The sequence below is a fragment of the Labrus mixtus genome, chromosome 4, assembly GCF_963584025.1.
Source record: "Labrus mixtus chromosome 4, fLabMix1.1, whole genome shotgun sequence".
Taxonomy (NCBI): Eukaryota; Metazoa; Chordata; class Actinopteri; order Labriformes; family Labridae; genus Labrus; species Labrus mixtus.
The window spans coordinates 18,911,680-18,939,223 of record NC_083615.1 but is presented as its reverse complement, the minus strand read 5'-3'; the positions used below and the strand labels follow the sequence as shown (position 1 = coordinate 18,939,223).

General features: G+C 47.3%; 1 protein-coding gene and 1 long non-coding RNA gene across 2 annotated transcripts in view; one reads left to right on the top strand and one right to left on the bottom strand.

Annotated features, from left to right (window-relative positions):
• LOC132973575 (uncharacterized) overlaps positions 1-27,544 on the bottom strand; it is a 285,267-nt gene that overhangs the window by 156,947 nt on the left and 100,776 nt on the right. The gene's annotated exons all lie outside the window — the stretch shown is intronic.
• Positions 520-26,606, top strand: spg11 (SPG11 vesicle trafficking associated, spatacsin). The gene is made up of 40 exons (XM_061037043.1): positions 520-904; positions 1,426-1,613; positions 1,731-1,955; positions 2,411-2,627; positions 3,060-3,197; positions 3,361-3,749; positions 4,335-4,480; positions 4,560-4,674; positions 6,805-6,960; positions 7,819-7,994; positions 8,098-8,274; positions 9,027-9,098; positions 12,075-12,202; positions 12,834-13,012; positions 13,114-13,309; positions 13,443-13,646; positions 13,775-13,881; positions 13,999-14,144; positions 14,341-14,505; positions 14,650-14,716; positions 14,855-15,017; positions 15,142-15,350; positions 15,447-15,546; positions 15,875-16,034; positions 16,174-16,455; positions 16,673-16,873; positions 17,981-18,088; positions 18,229-18,394; positions 19,126-19,340; positions 19,416-20,151; positions 20,371-20,516; positions 20,903-21,107; positions 21,465-21,599; positions 21,695-21,828; positions 22,010-22,129; positions 22,679-22,847; positions 23,496-23,572; positions 24,958-25,113; positions 25,493-25,644; positions 26,123-26,606. Exons 1-40 carry the CDS (start codon positions 690-692, stop codon positions 26,295-26,297), a joined length of 7,215 nt encoding a protein of 2,404 aa, XP_060893026.1. The 5' UTR covers positions 520-689; the 3' UTR covers positions 26,298-26,606.

Sequence of the window (27,544 nt, the reverse complement as noted above, 5' to 3'; positions counted from 1 at the left end):
AATTTTTGAAGTGCTTATTGTCAGTGACTCTCATAATTTATTTCTCAAGCGTGGCGCTTATCCTCTTCCGTATTTTTGTGACACTGATTATTGATAATTGATTTTATTTTGAAAATGCTGGATATGCTTGGTATGTTCATATTTGATTTCATGATCAATAAAGACAGAAAAATACATGATATCATGACATCGCATTAAAGATTCAGTAATTATGTAAACAAAAAAAGTATAAATAAAATAGTAAATACAATTGAGGATAACTGAAATTGTCGATTGATGATGAAAAAAATCACAACACTCACAAGATATTAAAGGGGCTATATGTAACTTTCAAAAATACTGCGTTTGTAGCGACACCGTATGGCCGTTAGGTGAACTGCACAAGTAACCTGTTGGAGTCAAGTTATTGTTAAAAACCTGTTTAAAAAAAGGTCTTACTTTCTGTTCGTCACTCGATTAAGCGGACTTGTGTGTCATCTTCCTATTGGTCAACCTGGGTCAGCTGACAGGGGGAAACAGGGCATGTGACCACCTGGTGTCAGCTGCTGTTGACATGACAGTTCCTGCTCTGCTGTCTTTGTACTCTTTATTTTGATGAGTGAAATTGAATGTTTTGATATAAAAATGTCTCCTTAGCGAGCTGTGTAACCCTCCGCCAGATTAAATAGTCCTCAATCTAACGCGTAAAGATGTTGGAGGTGGCTCCTCGGATGGAGAAGGACTCCATAGAGGTGTGTGTGATCCCGGAGAACCAGCACTGTGGAAAGGTCGCGGACGTCCTCAAAGCCGAGCTGGCTCCTGGAGGCTCCCTGCTCGGGTGTCTGGAGGTCCAGGGCCGGCTGGTGGTGTGGGACCCGGCCGACAGAGAGGCCCCTCCGGCCGCAGTGGACGGCTGCTACACGGAGTGAGTCCTCCTCAGTCTGCCACGTTTTTAGATTGTTTTTATTTATTCTGAACAACATCCCAGATAAATAGAGTCATTAAATGTATCGGGAAAGTGTCTTACAGTGGATAAAATTCATCAAACTCGTACTGAAGTGCAGGAAGTTTAACAACATTTTCGACACTTATCGATTATATTCATGTTTTGAAAAGACAACTTCACTGTTATTTTAATGAAAGATTATATCGAAAGTTATCAAAAAAAATCCTACATAATATAATATGCAATGCAATCTCAATAGGATGCAATGCAATGTGTTGCGTTGTGCAGCGATGCCATATTATACGATGCAATGCTGTACGATGCGATACCATAAGATACGATACAATAACATGTGAGAAGTGCTCTCTCTTTTGGTAAAAATATGAATGAAGATCTTTCCTTTTTTACAGCCCAGGTACTTCTCCCTTACTGTGGATTTTTAAAATAAAGTAGTTTCCCACCAGAACTGAAACCTGTCATGATGCTGGTTTTCTTTCCAGCTTCGTCTGGGAGGAGGTGGTCGTCCACGGGCGTGGCGTCAGCAGCTTCAGACTGCTGAGTGTCGGGTCTCAGTTTGATCTGAAGCTTCTGGAGGCGGAAGCAGAACGATCGACCTCGGTCTCTCTGCTCTGTGTGTGTGAATGTCCTGCAGACCGCCTGCTGCAGACCGCCAGAGAGCACGACCACGGTGAGGACAGAGACCGCCATCATCAGGGTCGGACCCCATACAGAAATGGATGACTGACCCTTTCTATGCAAGTTTTATTTATAGATATTCTAACACTGACTTTGTCTTCATGTTCAGGTGTGTGTGAGCTGCAGTCGGTGCAGATTTTGTCGTTTGCTGCGGGTCGCTGCTGCCTGCTGCTGAACTCTGATTGGCTGCTGCAGCTGCAGTGTAATCAGACGGAGGAGGAGCTGCGGACGTTATCCTGCTGCAGAATCCAGACGGACAGAGACGGACACACGGCCGTCCATCACTGTGTCTGCAGAGAAACCCTGTTCATCCTCAGCAGCACGGGAATCATATGTATCCTCACTGAGCGAGTCTTAATATGATATCGTTGTTTCTACCGCTAAGACCGTATGAACGTACTTATAGTAACTAAACCTAAACCAGCCAGACGTTACCTAGACGACACAAAACTATACTGACAATAATTACATAAAAATATCTATACTTAATACAAACAAAAAGCTAAAACTGAAAGTACGATAAAACACAGACGATTATTTTTTTATGGTTACATTTTTTGGTGTGCCTTTATTTTGAAAGGACAGTCAATAGAGCAGGAAATTTAGAAGGAGCCACAGGCCGGTCTGGAACCTGGGCCGCCATCTTGGAGGACTAATGGTACATTCATGTGGTGTCGGACACATCGGGACAACGAGTTTCCGAGTTATAAAATGCACTAAACGCCTGCTCTAAAAACTGAGTGACACTATGCGTCACTGTGTCTGCTCTTCTTTAACTCCGTCCTCCAGCTGTGTGTGACCTCACCGATGGCCGCCTGCTGGCCACCGTCGACCTCCCGGCTTACCTGAGCTCTGGCGCTGCAGAGGACGACCTCATCTCCTCCTTCTCCTCGCTCTCCTCCTCTTCGTGCTTCTGCCTCCTCCAGGTGTCAGCTGATCTCAGCACAGCTGTAGCCGTCACTCAGACTCACACGGCCGTCGCCGTTGACCTCAACCACTACTTCAGGTACAACGACAGGAACATGTGCAAGAAAAGTCTTCTTTTCTCTTCTCTCTTCTTTTTCTTCATTTTGACCTTTTTATTTCATGCACCAGTGTTTGGATGCATGAAATGGCAGCTAATCAAACAATTGAACATCTCACTCGGTATGAATGTGGATCTTTCTGCCCACTGAGCAATTTAACTCCTGATTGAAGAGATACATCGCCTGTCTGTTTTGCCTTTTTCTGCCAGATGCATCTCTTATCTGATCTAGTGTCATTTTCTGAGAATGTTTTTTGACTCGGCTCGAGGAGAAATAAACCAATTCGCTCCACGATCGCGCATCAGATCAGAGCATTTAACCGCCTCCCACGGAGACTCATCTGAGAGTTCATCATGCTCGTTAGACCCGAGAGAGAGGAAAACAAACTTCAGTTTAATGTTTGTGTCTTCCAGGATGTATCCAGACCACCTACTGTGTGCTGCCCCCCTCTCTCGCCCTCCTCTCAGGCCCCAGCACCCCTGGGACCAGGACAGCCTGTCGAGCTCCGACTGCAGCCTCTCCGCCCTCGGGTCAGACTTCAGTGCTGACCGGTAAACTAAAGACCAACACAGAGCCCCCTGGTGGCAGAATGTACACACTGTCCATTAACTGTCATATATATTATATTCTGCTTGAAGTTTGACCTCTGACCTTTAGTTTGACCTCTGACCTTTAGTTTGACCTCTGACCTTTCATTTTGACCTCTCTTTTTAGCTCCTGGGAGGCTCGTCTGGCCTCCATGCACAGCAGAGCCCAGCAGGTAGTAGCTCCCTCTCCCTCCTCCTCCCCCCTCCACCCTGTTGGCAGCTCCTGGTCCTCCTTCCTCCCCAACCTGGAGTCCCACCCGGCTCCGTCCTCGGGCCACAGCAGAGCGCCTCCTGGTGGGATTACGGCAGATTTATCCGTCGCCGAGTCGTCCTCTCCGTCTCTGCTGACCGTGACGGAGTTCTCTGCCCAGCTGACCTTCGTCTCACCTGGGAACAGACAGCCCACAGTGGTCTTATGGGATTTAGAGTCCGGGAGTGTGAGCTACCACAATGCGGAGGGCGAGGCGGCCCCGATCGAGCACTGTGGAGAGAGACAGCACAGACTGCTGCTGAAGAGTGAGTCGACCACTGACACAGTCAACATCATCAGCATCTCCCGCTAACGTTTACTGCTGCAATTTAACATAAATGCTTTTTTCGCAAAAGTGCCGCAGTGGTCATCACGTCTGCATTCAAACTTATTCTGCATGAGCGTAATATTAGTGAGGTGGTCACTTTTCATTTCGGCGTTGCAGAAGCACGGCCCAGCGGGAGCTCCACATACACACACAGTCAGTCATGCACACACACACAGCGCTGCGTTCCCCCGCTGGCTTAGCTGAAACCGTCTCCCCTCTGTAACGCCTCTGTTACTACTTCAGAAGGCGGTAGGACGTTTGGTCCGCCCATAACGCCTGCGGGACATTCAGGTTGAAGGCGTAACGTCACACGGGGCGTCATTAACGTGCCTTGAAACGGCGCTCTGAGTAGGACTGAAGTGTTTCTTCAGCAGAGTATTTTGTTGTTGAATTGTGGACTTACTGTCTGCCATCAGTTTAGCTCCGCCCACAAAACACTACTTGACCCCACTAGGGAGGAATATTGACGATATTGATATGTCGGCAGGGTGAAATGAAACTCTTTCTGTCCGTCTGTCCGCAGAGGCCGGCGTGTTCCTCGTCTTGTTCTCGGTCTCTCAGCAGGATTTGCTCAGCAGGTTGATGTTGTTCGGCAGTGCCGCAACTGTGGACGCAGTGTGTCACCTGAACAGCTGGGGGCGCTGCTCCATCCCCATCCACGCTCTGCAGGTAAGAAACAACACTCTCTCATGGTTAACGCATTAGAAAATGAGAAATGTGTTAACCCACCTGAATGTCTTCTGGTCAGGCTGGACTGAAGAACCGTCAGCTGGACACGGTGGATTTCTACCTGAAGAGTAAAGAAAACATCCTGAACCCTGCAGCCGATCAGCCAGCCACCTCCACGCTGAGCCTGACGGACTGTAAGTACACGACTGATTACTAAAGACAGTTACAGCTATTTTAGATAATAATTAGTTTGGCCAACAACCTGAACGAGTTCTGCTGTCGCTTTGAAAGACAATGGGACAGCCCGGAAACCAACGACTCCACTGTCACAGCAGGGATTCAGGACCCTCAACGACAGCCCTCTCCCCCACACCCCAGCGACACCTCTTGTTGGTGTTAATAAGATCTTTAAGAGACAGAACCCCCCGCAAAGCAGCTGGACCAGACTCTGTCTCTCCCTCCACCCTGAAGCACTGTGCTGATCAGCTGTCTCCATTCTTAATAGACATTTTTAACAGCTCATTGGAGACATGACATGTGCCAGCCTGCTTCAAGTCCTCCACCATCATCCCTGTCCCCAAAAAGCCCAAGGACCACAGGACTTAATGACTTCAGACCCGTCGCCCTGACCTCTTTTGAGCGCCTTGTGCTCTCCCACCTCAAAGACATCACAGACCCTCTCCTGGACCCCCTGCAGTTCGCCTACAGGGCCAACAGGTCTGTGGATGACGCTGTCAACCTGGCCGTCCACCTCATCCTCAAGCATCTGGACTCAGCAGGAACCTACGCCGGGATCCTGTTTGTGGATTTCAGCCCTGCTTTCAATACAATAATCCCAGCTCTGTTCCAGGACAAACTCTCACAGCTGAACGTGCGGGTGGATCACAGACTTCCTGTCTGACAGAAGGTGAAGCTGGGGAAGAATGTCTCGGACAGCAGGACTATCAGCACTGGCTCCCCTCAAGGCTGCGTTCTTTCTCCTCTGCTCTTCTCCCTGTACACCAACAACTGTACCTTGGACTCATCTCTGGTGGGGATGAGTCTGCCTACAGGTGGGAGGCTGACCATCTGGTGACCTGGTGCGGCGAAATCAATCTAGAGCTTAACGCTCTGAAGACAGTGGAGATGGTTGTGGACTTTAGGAAAAATTCAGCCGCCCCCAGCCCCATCACCATCAATGAATCCACGGTATCTACTGTGGAGTCTTTCCGCTTCCTGGGGACCATCATCACCCAGGACCTCAAGTGGGAGCTGAACATCACCTCCCTCATCAAGAAAGGACAGCAGAGGATGTACTTCCTGCGGCAGCTGAAGAAGTTCAACCTGCCAAAGACCATGATGGTTCACTTCTACGCTGCCATCATCGAGCCCATCCTCTCCTCCTCCATCACAGTCTGGTACGCTGCAGCCACAGCAAAGGACAAGTGCAGGCTGCAGCGCATCATCCGCTCTGCTGAGAAGGTGATTGGCTGCAACCTGTCATCTCTCCACGACCTGTACACCTCCAGGACCCTGAGGCGTGCAGGTAAGATTGTGGCCGACCCCTCTCACCCCGCACATGGACTGTTTGAGACCCTCCCCTCTGGTAAGGGACTGCGGTCCATCAAGACCAAAACCTCTCGCCACAACAACAGTTTCTTCCCCTCTGCTGTCAGCCTGATGAACAGTGTCCCTGCCCCCCCCCCCCCCCCCCCCCCCCCCTCCTCCCACATAACCCAGACTCTCATCAGCCCCACAGTCAGTAAAACATAAAGTAATGTGAATGCTGAACTCTTCTTTATGCGTTACATTAACGCCCACTGGACTTTAAAAATGTATCTTCCTTACATGCACTCTGTGAGTAGTTACACACATTAAGATTTTTTCTCATAGTCCACTGAACAGCTCCTACGTAGCACCTTTTGTACATTTTTTATTTTTTATATTTTACATTTTACATTTTTAAATTCTATTATATATATGGTAATAGCTTCTTATACTGTATTATTTAATTTGTTGCTAGTTCTGCTTTATTTCACTGTTAATTGCTTAGCACCAATACACCAAGTCAAATTCCTTGTATGTGTAATTGTACTTGGCAATAAACCCGATTCTGATTCTGAGTTGTCATGGTAACAGGTTAACTGCTCAGAGGTGTAGTCTTTGTGCAACACAGTTTTTTCAAATAACTGTAGTTTCATCGATGCTCTTGTTTATAAATGTAATCTATGTTGTACTTCCTGTTGTGTATGAACTTCATGTTGCTAATGTGTGTGTTTCTTTGTGTGTGTGTGTGTGTGTGTGTGTGTGTGTGTGTGTGTGTGTGTGTGTGTGTGTGTGTGCAGGTGTGCAGCAGTTGTGTCCCGCGTTGGACCTCCTGTGTTCGGCCGTCAGAGATTCAAACAGCGAAGCTCAGAGCAGACAGTTCTCTGAACAGCTGCTCAACATCACATTGAGCTTCGTCAACACACAGATCCGCTCTGTCCTGTCCAACACACACTGTAAGGAATCACACACACACACACACACACACACACACACTTATGTTCTAAGCATATGCTGTTTTTTAAGAATTGGACGGAGAAGCCGACCACGTTAAGAAGTCTCCAGTTTGGCATTTGGGCTTTTGTGATTTTTTTCCTTTGGAGTAAGAAGTGACCATATTTGGATGAAGGGGTGGAGCTAGAGAGGAGGGAAGGGTTTGTATTTTTGTAGCCACCAGCTAGTGTCGAACAGTGATGCCAGTATTGTGGAGCGAAACTAACTTTAAAGGAGCAGTATGTAACTCTGACACCTAGTGTTTAAAATGGTACTGCAGTCCAAATTCAAAACATTACAGAGAGCTGTCTCCTCCCGCCCCCTTCTCTCTAGAGTCGATGCTCACACAGGTTGCCATGTGGTGGACACTGAAGCTTCAGTGTTTATCCAGCTCTGCATCGGTCTGTAAACCTTTCTGTGTTCTAACCTCTCTCCATTTTTCAAAAGCATCTCCAATATTGATCCTAGTTTGAGCACGTTTCTGCTCGTGGAGCTTATTAGAAACATGCAGAGGCTTTTTAGGTCGGGTACAATCACTTCTATCTGAACCACTTCTCTTGCCTGCTTCCATCCACCTGTTGGTTTGACCTGATAACTGCTCTCATATCTGGCAAACTGAGGGGCGTCCAAAACGGCCGTGTGGGGGAGCCTTAAAACCACCTACCTTCTCTGGTCCAAACAAATCCAGAGCATTCCAGAATCCAGAATCTAAAGTTAGAAGGAGGACATACTGGCTGCAGAGTTTAAAATCCTTTTCCAAGACTTGACCTTTAAACCCTTCAAAGGTCGTCCTCCTTAAATCTGCTCCGTTGTGTCTGCAGACGAGGACGCCGGCGTGCAGAGCTGCGTGGACATTCTGGATCGTTATGTCACAGAACTGAGGGGCTACATGAAGAGATTCCCGTGGCCTGCAGGGGCCGACACCTCTAGTACCCACTCCGCTGATCCGGCTCAGGAGGAGGCACAGAGAGACGAGTGGGAGCTGCTGCCCACAGAGGTTCCATGTTTAACCTTTTGTTTTTCCTAAATATAATATCAGGATTATATCTTGAGTATCCTCAAATGTCTCATAATGTTTCCTCTGTGTGTGTGTGTTGCAGGAAGTGGTCCGTGAGTCCATCCTGACCAATCAGATCCCCCGAGCCCAAGTCGCCCTGCGGAGGCACGGCCGTCCGGAGCAGCGTCTGTCGGCTCTGAAGATGGAGGGTCTACGTCAGGTGTTCTCCTGCCTGCAGCACCGAGACCTGCAGACCGCCAACACACTGCTCACCAACATGGTCAGAGCCGTCACTCAAAGACGTCGACGAGATGTTTTATAAACACGCTCGCCCTGAATGTTAAATTTAAAGGGATACTTCACCCATTTGCATTAAGCTTTGTATCATTAGAAACCTGGTAGTATTTTTGAATGGTCGTGCATCCCGCCCTCATTTTCCCCTGAGATGGGAAATCTGTGTATTTTCAACCACTGAAGCTACAGACCAATCACAGATCAGTGGGTGGGAACTCACTCCCAGAATCGAAACTTAACGTCCGCCATATTGCTTGGAAGCTATGCTAACAGGCTCTATGGAGAAAGCTGATAATGGCGAAAAAATATAAATATAGTGGCGAGACGGTTGCTGCCGACAGGCCGGTGTTGTGTTTTGGCTGCTGCGGCTGCCGGGAGCTGGCCGCCGCGAGCTGGCCGCGACAGTCCGGCCTGTTGGCAGCAGCCGTCTCTGCGGTGCTGTGCATTCTGGGATTTGGTGTCTTTCATCAACATGAGCCAAAAAGACACTTTCTGCCTTTTCTCGGCCAAGAAGGCACCAACTTCAAAATTTACTTCACATTTCTACTACATATATGACCCAATGTCAATACAGATTCATGTTTCAACGGGTGAAGTATCCCTTTAATTTATTGAAATGAACATATCAGTCAATCAAACAAGGCGACAGATACGTAGATAACAATCTGTTTAATATCATATAAGGGTCTGTATAACTTGTACATAAATAACTATTAAACTATCTTTTTGTGTTTTCAGGGTTTCAGTGTGAAGAAGCAGCTGCACAGTATCTGTCTCTACACCGACGACAAACACCTCCGAGAGTTTGTGGTGAGTCCGTCACTCTCATTCATCTTTTTGATTTACTTTTTTTTTCTTTGTTGCGGACAGTTTAAAGGAGTGTAGCGTAATTCATTTATTAAGATGTTATATCTTTATTTAACCTCGGCTTTAGAAGGGGCACCACTTCCTGTTAAAGGAAAAAAATAACTTTAATGGTAATTAATTAATCAGTCAGTTTCATATCTTGAAAGAAGTAAGTTCTGGAAATGTTAAACAAGAAAACACACAGACAAAGTCCTGAATTTTATGTGTAAAATTTAATATAAAAAGGGGTAAACAATAAGGTATAGATGAAACAGATAAAGAATATGATTATTATGATCAGGATAATGCAATTATAATGTATGGTGACATTATATATTTAGTAATGAGATAAGACGCGGTACTGTTTGAATGACTTAATCAGAAAATGATCAAAAAGGGAAAAAGTTGATAAATTAATTTTGGGATTCTATTTGGATTAAAGGAGGGCTCTGAATAGACACGACTCACGACTTAATCTCTCTCAACACCCACTGCAGAACCAACAGTCTTACTGTGAGATGTGTTCGATTGAACTCCGCCGGCTGGTCCCGTGTTTCAGTTTCTGGCAAGCGGTTCTTTTCAGGCCCAGAGAGTTCCACGGGCCAGATTAGATACCTTAACAACTTGGTCGGAGTGTGCAGCTGGGATGGAGATTGTACGTCGGTTCAGCCGTCGTCTCAGAAGCTCCAAGTAGATCCAACAGGAAAAAATATTAAAGAGTCTTTTGATACGTCGATTTCCAATTCAGATTAACCTGATGGCCATCTCGATGAATCCAAACTAAGGAATTGGCGTTCAAAATTGAAGAGCAAAGACTTTGGAGAAGAAAGTTCAAAAGCCTTGCTTGAGCCAGAAAGAATTGATGTTTCCAAAAATGTGCGTTGAAAATAAAAGTTCAGCAGAGACTCGTCTCTACGGCACAAACTTAAAAGAAGTGATTCGGACCGAAGTCCGAAGAGAAGCGAGCAAGAAGCTGAAGCTCTTGAAAACTTTAAACTAACTGAAAACTACAAACTGAGCAAACTGAGATCTGAGCTGAGTGTGAACTCTTATCAGCTGCGGGAGAAGGAGGGAGCTCTGCAGGAGAAGGGTCACTCCCACTCTGACCGGAGGACAATTGTTTAAATCGTTTACTCAATAAGATTAAGAATAAGAATCTAAACATATATACATCACCATACATTAATTTCAATATTATTTCTATCAGATCCACGTTGATGTAGGTTCACGTCATATATTTAGACAAACATTTCTATCAGATTCATGTTGAGATGAAAATCACACCATCTGGGAACATCCTCAGTTAATCCCAGCCTGTAGGTGAACAAAACCATGTTATACAGTCAGCATTCTTAATAAGACATATTAATAAAGTAGGAAAAGAAATTGGTGTCTTTAAATAACACCTTCTATAGCTAATATCAAAGAGTATGCTTTATAACACGTCTAAATGTATAATTATGAAGGTTACGTATTCATGGTAATTCTAACACTAGATGGCAATAGCGCTCCACGTCAAATTCCTATTAAAACTATTATAACTCTTATTCCTATTCTGAACATCAGATTTTGAGTTTAAAAAGATGATTGCAATACGTTCAATGTGACAATTACAAATATCTAGATGAAGAAAGACATAAATGTTCATTTGATGCAGAATTGAACGCTGTGGTTTAATTAGTCCTTCAGCAGTCCTTCAACAGATGGTCAATTTTTACGACTTTGCAGAGACTGGTTTCGGTCATAGTTCATGTCTTTGGGGTCAATTCGTAGATAGCAGAGTGTTCTGTTTCCGCTTGGTTGTTTATTCAAGGTGTTGTAAAAGTTCATAATATCCTGTCCTCCAGAGCCTGTCTGAGAGGGAGACTTAAATCATTCATCAGTTCCTTTGTTTCTTGGTAAAGAAATAACCTTAATTTGGATTTCTTAATCCAAAGTCCTGCGTCCTGCAGGAAGAGAGGTTATGAAACGTGGCTGCTGATATCGGCTACAGGAGGAATATGCTGTCCAGTCTATCCTGTGTAAATGTGTCTCTGAGTCATGACTGTCTACAATGAGGGAGAAGCTCGAGTCCCGCTGGCTGTGTTGTTGTCAGAGCCGTGTTTACATGGACGGGACGGCCGGCTCCTCCCCTTGTGTATAAAAGCTGTTTTAGTCAAGAACTAGAGAGAAGAAGAAGAACATACTCACTGATTATTTGGATGTCAGTAAGAGTTTTTAGATCACGGTCATTCTGTGTCAGTTTTCATGCAATATGAAGCTACGAGCTAACTAAAGAGCGCTAACATTAGCATGCTAACACAACAATGCAGGACGCAGGTGATATCAGGTCAAGCTAAGGAAGATTTCTTCCTCCGTCTGCACTTAACTCCTTGGTGTGAACGTGATGGAAAAGCGTCTGCTAAGTGAATTGTAGAATGTGGGGTTGGAGGTGTGTCTCTGGAGGAGAGCGGAGGCTTCAGTATGGAGGAGGTGTGGCCTAACAGAAGTTTGTTTTGGTTTCATGCTGGAGCTCAAGGGCGACACCTACTGGATCAAAAACTCTCACATTCTTCCCTTAGACCTTTAAGAAGTTTTATATTTGTCAATTAACCAATCTAAGGCCAACATTACTCCATCATGAGCGGGAAAAAATGTCCTCTAGTAGGCAGAATCCTCAGACCTAAAGCAACCGGACCCATTGTGGCCACGACTAAAAATGTGGGATAGAGGACGAGGCAGAGAGAGAGAAATGGATAAAGACAACCAGATGTGCACACAGAAATGAAGAATGACACATGATACAGATTCATGGTTTCAATGTCAGTGATAATAGTAGAATTGTGTCAAATATTCACACTAAAAATGATCGTTTTGTTTACTACTATTAATCTATCTACCAGGTAAGTATGTGTTCTTGATGTACAAGTTCCTAAGGCCTCTGATTGGTTGATTTTGCAGGTGGAGGAGCTGTCAGGGCGGAGTTATTTTCCAGCAGAGGAGATGCAGAGTGTGGAGTTCATAAGAGAGATGGAGAAGTTGGGATCACTGCCTGCAACCCGCTGCTCTGCAAAAACCACAACAAACAGGTGCAGACGAAATGAATCTGACAAGATGAATCTGTTCAATTCTTTCATGTGAGGTCATGTTTATCGACAACTTCAGACTGAAGCTGTATCCTTCTGTCACTTTCTGAATGTTAGTTTACACAACATCAGTGTTCTGAGTGCCTGAAAACTCAAAAGTTAACTGGAAATATGCCGTCAATAGTCATGAGCGAGTAGGTGGACTACAACAACAATGGTGGACTCCTGAGTTCTGTTTGTGGAAGTGTCAACATTTTCCCTAAATGTTCTCTCTTTGTAGTGTAGGGTCACAACCCCACCTCATCGTCCGTCCACACAAACGTTTGTGTGTTAGCCATTTTGAATCCTCAGCGCTCACCGCCAACTACTGGCCTGTCATGTGTACTGCAGTGTTTTTAGTCTTTTTTTTTGCAGAGCACAATGTTGCTTTGATCTGTTATTTTTCACGTTATTGAACATGACAGATATCGTGTTTGTTCAGAGCCACTTGTTTAAAAAAAAAAGAACGCCACACATACGACCTGAAGAGCTCCGTTTGGGAGTTCTCACCTCCTTTGGGACAAAGTAAATCTTGCGTCACATCACTCCTCCTTCTGTCTAACCCCGCACATATTCCCCTCCTCCATCTCTTCAGGGCGGTTCAGATGGTGTGTAGCGGGGCGGGCAGAGATGAGGAGGTCCTGAAGGAGCTGGTGAGACAGAGGAGGTCTGAGGAGGAGGGGGGGCTCTGGAGGAACCTCAGACTGGACTGGGTGAGAAACTGGGACCAGAGCTGTCAGACCGCCGTCCTCCTGTCCAGACTGAAACACCAAGGTGAAAACACGGCAGAGAAACTTTTCTGTTCCTTAAAAACCACAACAAAGATCTCACAGAGTCCTTTCTCTTCTTCTTCTGTGGTTTTCTTTCTTCATCAGAGTTGACTTCCTGTGAGTCAGCCGTGTTGTGGCGTTACCTGACCGCCCTCCACGACCAGCGCCGGGTGGTCGACTGGATCCAGAACAGCAGCTCCTCCAGCGCCTCCCAGTGGCCGGAGTTAACCCCGGAGCTGGTTAATAATAACACGGTGTGCAGCTCGTACATGAGGGAGAACATCCTGGACCTGCTGGCCAGGTACTGCTCCTGATTCCTCCTGAAGTTAAACATCTGATACAGGTTCAAAAAGAAGCGTCTAAGGTGTCCACCTGGCGTGGACAGAAAAGCCCGGTGTGTGCGTGCGTTCATGTCTGTGTGTGTGTTCCTCCAGGAGAGCTCTGTTCATCCCGGAGGAGCTGTCTGATCTGGAGCTTCTGCTGTGGAGGTTGGCTCAGGGGGGGGGCGTGATGTCTGCCTCTCCCCCCATCCCTCACCACCGCTCCCCCCTCGGCCTGGACCTGCACAGCCTCTTCATCACCTTCTGCCTGGAGCACGGCCTGCAGTACCTGCTCTACTCCTACCTGGAGCACTACAGGTAGGTGCTGGAAACTATTAAATGTTTGCTTCTTTTCTAGTTTTTCAGCTGAGTCAGAATCAAAAAAAACAAAAAAAAACAACGTAAGCTGTGTAGCTGCAGATACATTCTTAGTCTGTCCTCCGCAGGTTGACGCCCAGAAACTGCCCCCTGTTGACCAATCAGAGCGTCTCTGGGAGTCAGCCGTGGTTTGAGATGCTGGTGAAGATCCAGGAGATCACCAGAGATCTGTCAGGTACCCAACGGCTGCAGCATCAGCTCATTGTTCCTGAGATCAGGTCAAAGATGTAAACTCTGTGTGTGTGTGTGTGTGTGTGTGTGTGTGTGTGTGTGTTTGTTTGTGTTGTTCCAGATCCAGGTTTGGTGTTTCAGGCGTCTCTAACCAGTGCTCAGGTTCTGTTACCAGGCAGCCAGGCGTCTCTGAGCAGTCTGCTGTTAGAGGGACACAGTCTGCTCGCTCTGGCTGCCGTCATGTTTGCACCTGGAGGAATCGACCAGGTAAACATCACCTCTCATCCCAGCAGATATTCTGGAAAAGAACAACCAATTCTCTTAAAATGATACTTTGATCCATTAAGGATTATGGTGCAGACATGGTGAACTAATCTACTGGAGGTTTTATGTACCTGTTAGTCAGACTCCAAAGGGATGAGTAAGTTCCATGTCCAACAGTCCTCCATCCTCCTGTGTTCAGGTGGTTGTTCAGGGTGAAAGGTCGGGCAGATCAGAGAGGACTGTTGACCCTCAGCTCCTGAAGATGGCGCTGGCCCCTCATCCCAAACTCAGAGCCGCCCTGTTCCCTGCCGGGCCCCGAGGAAACAGCCCGTCCTCTGACATCTCCGTCTACCACCTGCTGCAGGTACGCTCACACCTCACAGATATATCATCAGGGAAGTACTTCACTCACAGGAGTCAGGTAGCACCTCTCACAAATGTGCCCTCATATGTGTGTTACATGAGACGTAAAGTTTAAGGACAGCTAATCAGTTGGCTTGTCTTCCAGTCGCTCCATCCTCTGGACCCATCCAGGCTGTTCGGCTGGCAGGCAGCAAACACGCTCAACTCCACAGGTGAGCTTTGAAGGACACATATCCTGTAACTCCACTTGATTGCTCTTCAACCCCAACGCGGGATAGCGATATTTTCAGACTGTAGTCGTGATTTATTTGTGTTTTACGTTCACTTCTTAACTGCACTCTTCTCACCAGAGACGACAGAGCTGCCTCATTTCTCCAGCCCTCACCTGGTCAACAGGTACGCTCTGGTGGAGAATCTCGACTTCCTGTATTACCTGCGTCATGGCCGACCGTCCTTTGCGTACGCCACCTTCCTCGTGCAGCAGCTGAGCGGCTGCTGTGACGTCAAGCTTCTGTGAGTGCGGCGAATTACAATGCAACTGTTCAGCAGAGAAGAATAAACGTTGTTTTTGTAGTTAACATCTGTACTGTGTGTGTGTGTGTGTGTGTGCGTGCGCGTGCGTGTGTCTGTGTGTCAGGCTGCAGCAGGTGTGGCTGCAGGTGTACCAGTTGGCCCTGCAGTGTTTCGATGTCCCGTCTGTGGCGTCTGCGTGCGTTTGTTTCTGTGAGCTGCTGGGAGTCTGCAGCCTCACGATGAGGGTCGACATCAGAGCCATGAACGCCATCCTGCAGCACTGGAACCAATGCAACACACACTGTGCTGCCACGCAGCAGCTACACACTCTGGGTACACAACAATACACACAACACACACTCTGCTGCTACACACTATGGGTACACAACAACACACACACTGATTGTTTTTGTGTTTCTTTGTCTTAAGGTGTTAAGATGGCGGAGGCGGAGCCTGAAGCCGCAGACGAGCTGATTGGCTGCCTAGAGGCTGCAGTGACTCACATTCTGGAGCAGAAAAGCGTCGTCAGGTAATCTCATCAACACGGCTAATTTAAGATCATTCATTTCAAGAGACGGTCGGGCCAGCATCATGTATGATCTTAGATATTAACTAGTACAGTTGCAGATTTTCAATCCAGCGACCCTTCATTTCTAAAAAGGGTGCTTACAGGACTCTTTAAAATGCTGTGTGTGTGTGTGTGTGTGTGTGTGTGTGTGTGTGTGTGTGTGTGTGTGTGTGTGTGTGTGTGTGTGTGTGTGTGTGTGTGTGTGTGTGTGTGTGTGTGTGTGTGTGTGTGTGTGTGTGTGTGTGTGTGTGTGTGTGTGTGTGTGTGTGTGTGTGTGTGTGTGTGTCAGGTCATCCTACGAGGCGGCTCAGGAGTGGGCGTTACCCGTCCAGTTCTGTCAGCTCCACAGTCTGAAGCTCAGCTCGGTTTACCCCTCCCACTGCGCTGCTGACGGACAGTTCATCCACTTCCTGTTGTTTGTTCAGCTTCACAACTTCCCGCCTGAACAGGTGAACACACACCTCCACCATCTTCACTTTAAAACTCTGTGACATATTACACACGATCACACTCATGGATACACAGACACTCTGTCAGTTCATGGATGTTTAGCCTTTTTAATGCGACCATATTTGGTTCTTCCTGCAGGTGAGGTCATTAGCATCTGAGTTCGGCCCCGCCCTCCAGGCCCACCTGAGTCTGGCCTTTCAGGACCTGCAGGTGTACAGTCAGAGGAGGAGCGGGGGCTCTGAGGACCAGCTGACAGGGTTTCTGAGTGCAGAGAGGGCATCTGGGAGCTCGGAGCACCCCAGGGAGCTGTTCCAGGTCCTCCTGCAGAGCCAGGAGGAGGAGGCGCCCTGCAGGTACCTGCTGCAGGAGGCGCTGGTGCAACGCTGTCCGACACTGGCTGTACTCGCTGCATGTCAACAGGTAACCACGTTTACACACCTGACAATCCCTGCTGTTACAGAGAAAGACTTTTGGATGATGATAACTCGATGGTTTCGGCATTTAGAGGAAAAGCTGGATAAACTGGAAAAAAGAAAGACTCTCTGAAAAGAACGGAACTCTCCTCCGTTTTTATTCCCTAAAGCCTTAAACACGATCCATGTGCTTCATATCGCTTTAAAACTTGTTTGATTGACAGGAGGCCGGGCTGCTGCCATGCATGTGCGTGTGGGTGCTGACATCGGTCGATGATGTCACAGCTGATGAAGCCACCTCCCACCTGGACGAAGCCCCGCAGCACCATGAGTGGACCCTGCATGACCTGTCAATCATCTGGAGGACTCTGCTGGGGCGGGGCCACGTCAGGCCCCTCCTACGGGGCTTCCAGCTCTTCCAGAGGGTAAAAAAATAAGAGATTAGAACCCATGAGATGTAGCGTGATCACAGAGAGACGTTTGAAGAGAGTTTAATTCAGTCCTGAAGGTGTGAACCGGGATTTAAAGGAGGACATACAGTTGATTCTCTTGTTCATATTCTGCTCTTTGATCGTCTTACAAGCGTTATGTCATAAGAAAAGCTATGTACAGCGCTAACAATCCCTAATATTTCCGTTCACTTTACATCAACATGAAGGAAGAATTTCAGTATTTTTATTTTTATTTTATTTCAAATTTTTTTGGGTTTGAATAACTAAAAGATACTACACATTTTGGAATTACTTTTTGAAGATTGCTTCTACGGTGGCTGGGAAGTGCAAAACAAAATTACACTTTTACAAAGCTATGAGACAAACTTACATCCATCCGTCCATTTTCATCCGAGGTCGGGTCGCAGTAGCAGCAGGCGCAGTAAGTCAACACAGACTTCCCTCTCCCCAGCAACGTTTACCAGCTCGTCTGGGGCTCTGAGGCGTTCCCAGGCCAGACGGGATATATAACCCCTCCAGAGAACTCTGGGTCTACCCCGGGGTCTCCTCCCAGTTTGGCATGCCCGGAAAACCTCCAAACAGGAGGCGATCACAAGGATCCTAATCAGATGTCGAACCACCTCAACTGCGTCCTTTGGATGTGACGGAGCAGCGGCTCTACTCCGTGTTCCCCCCTCATGTCCAAGCTCCTCCCCCTTTCTCTAAGGCTGAGCCCAGACATCCTCCAGAGGAAGCTCATTTGTTTTGGTCACTACCCATAGCTCATGACCAGTGTTCATGTCTCGGGCACTCATAAAAGTGTTTCTCATCTTTTGAATCTGTTTTCCAAAATGTAGATTTGTCTCAAACTTTACAAAAGTGTTTCAAACTTTGTAATTTTGTTTGCACTTCCCAGCCACCGTATGCTTCAGAAGCAGAATCCCAACAGGCTGTATGGTTACAATGTCTGCGCCCTACTTTGATCTGGCTCCTCTTCTCTGCATTTGGTTGCTGTTCCTTCAAGTCTTTCCGACCCCAAAATATGTAACACAAACGAACACAGATAAGTGGCAGACATGATGTCCTCCTTGTCTCCCTCAGGACTGTCCTCTGGTGTTGGTGCTGATGATGTTTGAGTTGTGTTATGACTACAGAAACTTCTCTGAGGCCAAAGCCAAACTGCTGGACTTCCAGAGGACCCTCATCGCTGTAAGTCCCGCCCTCTGGCTCTGTGCAGAGATGCAGTATCTTATACACTCATAATCAGCCTGCAGGGACCTTAAAGCTGCAGTAGAAAGTTATTATCCAGTGATAACACAGTTTAACTTTATTATCCTCGTCGTACTCAGCTCAGAAACGCCGGCCCAGCGCCCTCTGGTGAACTCCCCCTGCAGTGGGTGGAAAGTCAGGCCTCGGTGCTGCTCCTCACCATGCTGCAGCGCTGCTCCTCCCAGTACGACCTCCACAGGCTGCTGCAGCTCCTCGCCGACGTCGACAAACTCCTCAAATCCAATGGTGAGATCTACAATTCTACAATTCACTTAGCTTTTATCCAAAGCGACGTACATCAGAGAGTAAGTACAACACAAGCAAGGATCTAGAAAAAAAGGGAACAATGTCAGTAAGAGCAAACGATCAGTTTTGAGTCCGATTGGACACACAGGTGCTGACAGGAAGTGACCAGAGGCAAAGCACAACATTGACAGCAGTTCTTGAGAGCTCTAATCAGTATAGAAACCATCTTATAAGTCATCGTTATCAAACAAAAACCATCGTCATTAAGTTAGTAGGTATTCATGAAAGAGCTGGGTCTTTAGCTTTTTCTTAAAGGTGTAGAGGGACTCTGCAGATCGAATGGGGTTTGGAAGTTCATTCCACCACCGGGGGGCAACAGAGGAGAAGAGTCTAGTTAGCGCCTTAGGCCCGTTTTGTGAAGGTTGGATCAGACGCCTTTCATTGGCAGAGCACGTAGTGGGCGGGAGGGAGTGTACACCTCCTGTAGATCTGAGAGTGCGTCACCTCGTGATCTGTCAGATTAGGCCTAATGTTCAGGTTTGATTAACAACATGGTCAACGTTTTATTTTCCTTATGGGGCTCCTCCTGATCTCCCGGTTTGTGTTTTCAGAGGACACTACACAAGACTTGTAAAAACCTCCATTTCTTGCTGACTCGTGACAGGTGCGCAGGTTGATTTAGTTTAGATTTGTCACTCAGGTGTGTTTGTATCTGCTGTGTTTGTGTTCAGGTCCAGACTTCAGGAAGCTGAGTCAGCTGAGTCAGCTCCTTCAGGGCTCAGAGGTCAGCGTGTCGCCGCGGCTGCTGCAGTGCAGTTCTCCCTCCGTCCAGCAGGAGGAGTTCCAGGCTGCAGTGGACGCTCTGCAGGCCAGGGGGCGCTACAGCCAGGCCCGTCAGGTCGCCCTGCTAGCCGGACTGCCCGTCCACCGCCTGCTGCTCAGCCAGGTCTGAATTTAAAAAGAAAAATGCATTTCCACTCGATTGTGTGCGTTGTTGTTGACATTTCTGTCTCCGATGCAGCTCCTCCAGGAGGTGAGCTCCCAGAAGTCCAAGCGGCAGTGGAGACGTTTGGACACTCGAGTCAGTTTCTGGAGGAGATGTAACGATCAGCTGAAGGCGGACAGCATTGATGCTGAATCAGCCTCTCAGTTCTTCCTGTCTCAGACGGAAACTGACCCTGCAGACTCGTCCGAGGCTCAGAGCGAGCTGCTGGACGTCCAGGAGCGCTGCCTGCTGCTCTGCCTCGCCGCGCACTGGCTCTCTCTGCTCCGCCCACTTCCTGTGGACAGACTGAAGGCTCTGGAGAAGAAGCTGTGGGTGAGCCAGGTCAGACGACGCGTCCTCTCCGTCACCATCGAGAAGGAGAGCGTCTTCAACCTGCCGCCGCCCGCCATCACGCCTGAAATGAACACGTACGCGGTGCTCATGAAGGAGATCTCCTTCTCCAACATCTCAGGTCTGAACACGGAGGAGTGTCTGAGCGTGGACGGACTCCCTGGACCTCCTGACGAGCAGGAGGAGCTGAACGTCGACCAGGCGCTGAGTCCAGAGGAGAGGAAGGTTCTGGCTGCTCTGATTGGTCAGTTATTAGATGAAGGAAGTATCCATGAAGCCAGCCGGGTCTGCCGCTACTTCTCCCTGCATCACCCGGACATGTGGGTGGTGCTGCGCTGCCGGGGTCTAGCCTCGGGAGAACCGAACCCTGAAGCGCCAGAGGAGGCGTCGGAGGCTCCGCCCAAGAAGAGCATCACCAGCTGTAAGATTCACCCTGACCTCTAGTTTATACAAAGATATATTAAACACCACCTCACTGACACTCTGAAAGATTTCATCATCAGGAGCTGAGTGCACCGACACAAAAATATCAAAGCACACCTTGAGTCGTCCTCCGATCAAGTCCAGGTGGTTTAGAACCTTTTCAATTGACCGCCATGCTACATGCTAAGCTACATGTCTCTCTCTTTCTCTCCTCCAGCTGCCTCCATCAACAGCCTCTCCTCCTTTGTCGTGGTCCCACTCCCCGAGGACGAGGTGGTGGTCCAGCTCCAGAAGCTCGTTGATCAGTGTCGACATGGAAACAACTACTGTAAACAAGTCCTCAGCCTCTACCAGCTGTCCAAGGTACGGACAGCGCTCAAAGAAGGAATCGGATCGCTTCATGACTGAATTGTAAATGTCTCCTGCAGCCTCGAGCTTACGAGCGAATCACAGCAGTGCTGATATTTAATACATCACTCCCTCTGGTGTGATATCTCTGAGTTCAAACACCAAAGTCACCATATTCCAAGGAAGTCTTATGATGATGTCTGGAGGCAGGTATCAGAAACCTAATTGAGGCTTATGATGCAGCTGTTAGAGGTTAAAGGTACCTTAGCCTTTAATATCCTGTGACTCCTCCTACTTTCTGCCATATGGTGAATGTCCATCGTGAAGAGGTCGACGTCTGAAACACCAGAATCCTCCTTTAAAGCGTCTTGTGTTGCGGTGTGTGTCTGTGTTTCTTCCAGGAGCTGCAGTGCTCGTTCGGTCAGATCTGTGGGGAAGAACCTCGCTCGGTGCTGGAGAAGCTGCTGCTTTCGGAGCAGCCCGAGCGTTTCAGGAAGGCTCAGGCCTTCATCAGAGCTCAGGGTCTGTCTGCGTACTCTGTGGCCCAGCTCGTCTCCTCCGCCGTGGTGCAGGCGCTGCTGGCCTCCACGCAGGAGCTGCAGCCAGGTGAGAACAGGACGCCTGCAGGCTGCAAGTGTTACTTATTATTTAACTACACCAGGGAGGTTAGAACAGACAGTCAGCTTGTCTTAACTGTGTGTGTGTGCGTGTGTGTGTGTGTGTGCGTGTGTGTGTGTGTGTGCGTGTGTGTGTGTGTGTGTGTGTGTGTGTGTGTGTGTGTGTGTGTGTGTGTGTGTGTGTGTGTGTGTGTGTGTGTGTGTGTGTGTGTGTGTGTGTGTGTGTGTGTGTGTGTGTGTGTGTGTGTCTGTGTCTGTGTGTCTGTGTGTGTGTGTGTGTGTGTGTGTGTGTGTGTGTGTGTGTCTGTGTGTGTGTGTGTGTGCGTGTGCGCGTGTGTGTCTGCAGAGAGGCAGGTTTTCCGGCCCGCAGATGGGCGGGACTCTCTGGTCCAGCTCATCAAACTGTGTGAAGATCCGAACCTGGTGGGACTCAAACTGCTGGAGAACCTCAACAGTGTTCCTCTGAGAGACTTCAACTGCAGTACGGCACACACACACACACACACACACACACACACACACGCACACACACACACGCACAAATTGTTTTTATTGACTCTCCACTGTTTCCACAAGTCGTGGAGCTGCTGATCGTGGCTCACGACTGTTTCAGTCTCACCTGTAACATGGAGGGGATCGTCAGAGTTCTGCAAGCTGCCCGTCACCTCAGCCACACCCACCTCTCCCCCGGGGAGCACTACGGCCTGCTGGTAAGCCCCGCCCCCTCACACACAAACTTCATTCTTGATCAAAGTGTTTCTCTGAATCTGTTTGTTTTGTAAATAATTTCTGTCTGCCCATCACTAAAGTTTGATGTGTGTGTGTGTGTGTGTGTGTGTGTGTGTGTGTGTGTGTGTGTGTGTGTGTGTGTGTGCGCTCGTACATGCCCAGGTGCGTCTGCTGACAGGTATCGGCAGGTACAATGAAATGACTTACGTCTTCGACCTGCTGCATCAGAACCATCGCTTCGAGATGCTGCTGAGAAAGAAAGTGGACACGGACAGAGGACAGGTGGACACACACACACACACACACACACACACACACACACACACACACACACACACACACACACACACACACACATACGAATGTATTTCATAGATGAAGCCAACATAGGGCTGTCAACTTTAGGGCCCGTGTCCTCAGACAGCAGCGCCCACAACCTCCAGTTCAGAGTGCTTCTCACCAGCGCTCACTGTTGCTAGGTAACAAAAGTGAACTTCTACTCCCCTCGGTCATGTGACGATGTCAGGACATGACTCACCTGACTCATCAGGAAACTGCTCCCTCCAAAAGACGAGTCAGACTCGAAATGTCTCCGTTGCCATTGTTGTTGCAAAAAGCTGAAGTATCAGAAGTCCCACCCGAGGCCGAGGGTGTTTTAGCCCTCAGGACGGGAACTCTAACTTTTTGAAATTCAGTGATTAATCCCGATCCAAACATTTGAATCGTTTGATGTCTAAAAATAAAAAACTCAAACTATGCTTTAATGTTTATTATTAAGTCAACCATTAACCTGATCTTGATCTTGATCCCCGTCCCTCCGTGCCTCTTCAGAGCTCCAGCCTGAAGACAGCTCTGCTGGATTACATAAAGCGCTGCCTCCCTGCGGACAGCGAGAAGCACAACATGGTGGCGCTGTGTTTCAGCATGAGGAGGGAGATTGGAGAGAACCACGAGATGGCGGCTAGAACGCAGCTCAAGATCATCGAGTCTCAGCCCTGGGGTGAGCGAGCTCCAGGTCCCTGCTGATCCTTACAAATCTTAAAGAGGACATATTGTCCCCCTTCTCCACCTTTTCAAACAGTCCCCTGTGGTCTAAATGAAACATCTGTGCTGTGCTTTGGTCAAAATATAACATGAATCAAGCACCAGAGGAAGTTTGTGAGCCTGTATAAACCAGCTCTCTCAGAACGCTCCGTTTTGGTGTGTGTGTCTCTTTAAATGCAGTGAGCCCCCCCTGAGTTTTCCCGATAGACATCACTCCTCTGTAGCAAGAATAAAAATCGCAGACCTGAGCAAAAGTTTCTAGGCTGGGGTGGAGTCCATGGGTGGAGAAACCAGCGGAGGGAAGGGGATTATATTTTTTACCAGAATCCCACTGTGACATCACAAGGAGAGCACATTTAAAACGGAGCATTTTTCTCTGTGTTGTAAGACTTATGCAGACCACAAACAAAGGACTGGATGGGTTTATTTCACATTTTGTGGATCAGTAGACACTCAGGTTACCCAAATATATGTTCAAAAACACTGTAGAAATTTTTCAGAATATGTCCCCTTTAAATTAGATTTTTAGAAAGAATGCACCCAGAAGCCCTCCTCTTTGTCTTTGTTTTTGACCGTGTGATATGTCGACGTGTCTCTTTAACAGTCGTGACTCCGGACCTGAAGAGCTCGCTGGTCAAAGTGTTGGGTCTGCTGAAGGACGCTGCGGAGAGCTTCTCCAAGGTACCTGGACGCCTCTTCATGTTTTTTTTCAGATCTGCTCTGGTTGAAATAATGAAAGACAAAAAGGTCACCGCTGGAGGTCGTTCAGGTGGTCGTCAGGGTAACGTAACATGTCAGCCATAACAGCCCGGTTTTGTTGCATCCACTAAAAGTCACTCATATTGTTCCAGAGTGAGTCTCGTTTCTCATCACAAACATCATCACGTTTTACGTCCGGGTGGACTTTGTTGAAGCCTCACCTTTCACACTTTTTTTTTTTTTTTTTTTTAAGATATCTTTTTTTAGGTTTTTTGTGCCTTTAATGGAGAGATAGGACAGTGGATAGAGTTGGAAATCAGGGACAGAGGGAGTGGGGAATGACATGCGGGAAAGGAGCCACAGGTTGGATTTGAACCTGGGCCGCCCGCTTGGAGGAAAAAGTTGGCTGCGTCCTAGTAGAACACGCTGACCGCCACCATTACACAGCACCCCTTTCATGCAAGCTGTGCTGGGAAACACGGCGAAGAAGACCAAGCTGGCGGCGCCACTTTTTAACTCCATTCTCCGTCATGAGGTCATCATCCTGCAGTCAAATCAAACAAGGGTTTACTGTTGAGTAGGTAAAGCTTGTGGAGCGCCAGTTTGAAAGCTGACAATAAACACAGGATTCACCGGCTGTGTGTTTGTACTTAAAGGGATACTTCACCCATTTGCATGAAGCTTTTTATCATTAGAAACCTGGTAGTATTTTTGAATGGTCGTGCATCCCGCCCTCATTTTCTCCTGAGATGGGAAATCTTTGTATTTCTAAGTCTGAGAAGGAGCTTCCAGTGACGCAAAATGACGATCTTTGCGTCACTGGAAGCTGTTGCGGTTAGCGGGGTGAAACTACAACGCTAGTTCCTCATATTTTTGACCACTGAAGCTACAGACCAATCACAGATCAGTGGGTGGGAACTCACTCCCAGAATCGAAACTTAACGTCCACCATATTGCTTGGAAGCTATGCTAACAGGCTCTATGGAGAAAGCTGGTAATGGCGAAAAAATGTAAATAAAGCGGCGAAACGACTGCTGCAGACAGTTTTGGCTGCTGCGGCCGCTACTGCTATATTGTATATTTTGGAGAAACTGTAACGATCGAATTTCCCTCTGGCATTAATAAAGTATTTCTGATTCCGATTCTGAAATAGAGGACCTTAGTGGGAGTGGCCTGCGGTGCTGTGCATTCTGGGATTTGGTGTCTTTCATCCACATGAGCCAAAAAGACACTTTCTGCCTTTTCTCGGCCAAGAAGGCACCAACTTCAAAATGTATTTTTCTACCACATATATGACCCAATGTCAATACTGTGTGTGTGTGTGTGTGTGTGTGTGTGTGTGTGTGTGTGTGTGTGTGTCTTTCCAGGACTCGTGTGTGCGTCAGGCCGCTCGTTGTGTTCGCACAGCTAAGCTCGTCGCTCTTCAGCTGCACTTCCTGAACCACGGGTTAGGCGTGCGTGTCGTCAACCTGTGCCCTGCAGAGATGCTGAACACCGTCACAGCTCTGCCACGATGCTACCAGGTCTGTTCATGTTGTTTTAAACATCTGACTCCGCCCTCCTCCGACTCCACACTCGGCCTGAGTGAGAAAGTGATGCCGCCATGAGCTTAAACAACGACAGTGTGTCATGTTTAGACTTAAGTTTGGTTCTACATCGATCAGCCAATGATAGCCCTCACGCTGCCTGTACATTTTGCTGACTCATCCTTCTTAAAGCTCCTCTTGTTTCTTGATAAGTCTGCCTGCTCTTTCTTGTCTTTTATATTCATGATCATGTTTTCTTCATTCTGCAGCACACAAATAAATTATTATTATTATTCTTATCTTTATGACACCGATGAGGCCTCAAAAGGGCCTCATAGGAGAAGTCGCTCATACTGGCTGTGTCTTTGTCCGTCAGGTGTTTGTGGTGTCCGAGGCGTACAGCTACAGTCCGGACTGGGCAGAGATTCTGTACCAGAAGGTGATCCTGAAAGGAGACTTTGTTTACCTGGAGGAGCTCAAACGCCACCGACCTCTGACCTCCGGCCTCTTTGAAGACATTTTCAAAAAGTAAGACAGCTGGTTTCAGGTTTTTTTTACAACGCTGCTTCAATCTTACTGCATCCTGTGATCTTGTAGTTCTCCTGTGATACTGAGGTTCTCATGTGATCTTGTAGTTCTCCTGTGATCTTGTAGTTCTCCTGTGATCTTGTAGTTCTCCTGTGATCTTGTAGTTCTCCTGTGATCTTATAGTTCTTGTGTGATCTTGTAGTTCTCCTGTGATCTTGTAGTTCTTCTGTGATCTTGTAGTTCTCCTGTGATCTTGTAGTTCTCCTGTGATCTTGTAGTTCTCCTGTGATCTTTTAGTTCTCCTGTGATCTTGTAGTTCTTCTGTGATCTTGTAGTTCTTCTGTGATCTTGTAGTTCTCTTGTGATCTTGTAGTTCTCTTGTGATCTTGTAGTTCTCCTGTGACCGTTTTGAACGGTGAATAAGCGGTTAGAGTTCTGTCTTTTTATAACCTCTGTTTGTTTATTTTGATTGTTTCAGGCTGGACGCTGCTCCCAGTAACTCCGCTGCCAACGTGAAGCGCCTGCTGACGCACTGTGACGACGTGTACAGCCGCTACCGACTGGCCTATCAGCAGAATCTGTTTGATGTCACCAAAACGCTGCTGCAGGACGCCAAGACGTCCAGCTACCTGAACGACAGGCTGGCCAGCTGATCAGCTGACCGACTGGTTTACTGACCGACTGACCCGCTGTACGTTCTTTGGATGGACCGATCTTGTCGTGGGGATGAAAGAAACTAAAACTGATATGTACAAAACTTGTTTATAAAAAATATGTGAGAAAAACTTTGTCTGCCGTCACCTCTCCTTAGAGCAGAAGAATTCAAATCAAGTAGAATATGAGTTTATTCTAACGAGTTGCTTTAGAAGAATTGTTTTCTATGAATTAAGGACAAAACGTTACCATGGTGATATCATGAGCCTGTAAAAAAAAAAAAAAAGATATTAAAGACACTTTCTGAACTCTTTGTATCCATTTCAAAGATTTAAACGTCTGCTCTGATGTGATGCTGATGATGCAGCTCATCAGGAACAAGTTGGGATGTCGTGTTACATGTTTATAAAAACAGTCCGTCAGCGCAGCACACTACAGCGCCTGGATTTGACAGATGTGTACACAGGCGTATTGATCCCAAGGGAAATTCAAATGAATAATAATACTAATGTCCACATTTTTAATGCCGCTGATTCTAATTTTTATTGATTTTAAGGAAGAATGTTTACATCACATTTGTATTTTGTAAAGCTGATAAAAGAGCGCAGTGTGGCTTGAAATCATGAACACTACAAGAAACGTTACGCCTTGAATCGGGTCTTGAAAGGGTCGGGTCGGTGGTCGATCAGCGTCATAACACACACTCGGCTCTGTTGCACAGCCAGCTCTCCTCTTTGGTGAAGGTTTGATCCATCATGGTGCCACCTGCGCATTCCAGCTTCACTTTTTCCTCACTGGTGACGGCTTCTTGACAACACTCACACCGATGCATCATCATGTTAGCTGCAGCAGAATACCTGCACACACACACACACACACACACACACACACACAGACAACAGCTGTTAATTTTAGCTGTATGCTACTAATTAGCATGTATATAAGCATCTATTTAACGGTGAATAGTGTGTCCTTCATTTAAAGTGTTACCACGTGGATTACAGTTTATGGAAAGATGCAGTTTGGTGTTTCTCCACAAGATGGCAGTCCATGCTGACATCATCTCTGATATCTCTAAATGGATGAATGAATGGCACCTTCAACTCAATCTTTCAAAGACTGAGCTCCTTGTCATCCCAGCCAGTCCCTCTATGTAACCACAGATCAATATCCAGCTTGGAACAACCAAACTCATGCCCACAAAGTCTGCCCGGAACCTGGGTGTCATGATTGATGACCAGCTAAC

What these genes read in the sequence shown, in the direction of transcription:
- spg11 (XM_061037043.1), top strand. Translation starts at nt 690, where the DNA reads ATGTTGGAGGTGGCTCCTCGGATGGAGAAGGACTCCATAGAGGTGTGT. An exon ending in GGGAGCTGCTGCCCACAGAG is followed by an intron (nt 7,995 to 8,097) that starts GTTCCATGTTTA and finishes TGTGTGTTGCAG; the next exon opens with GAAGTGGTCCGTGAGTCCAT. An exon ending in TGCTGTGACGTCAAGCTTCT is followed by an intron (nt 15,018 to 15,141) that starts GTGAGTGCGGCG and finishes TCTGTGTGTCAG; the next exon opens with GCTGCAGCAGGTGTGGCTGC.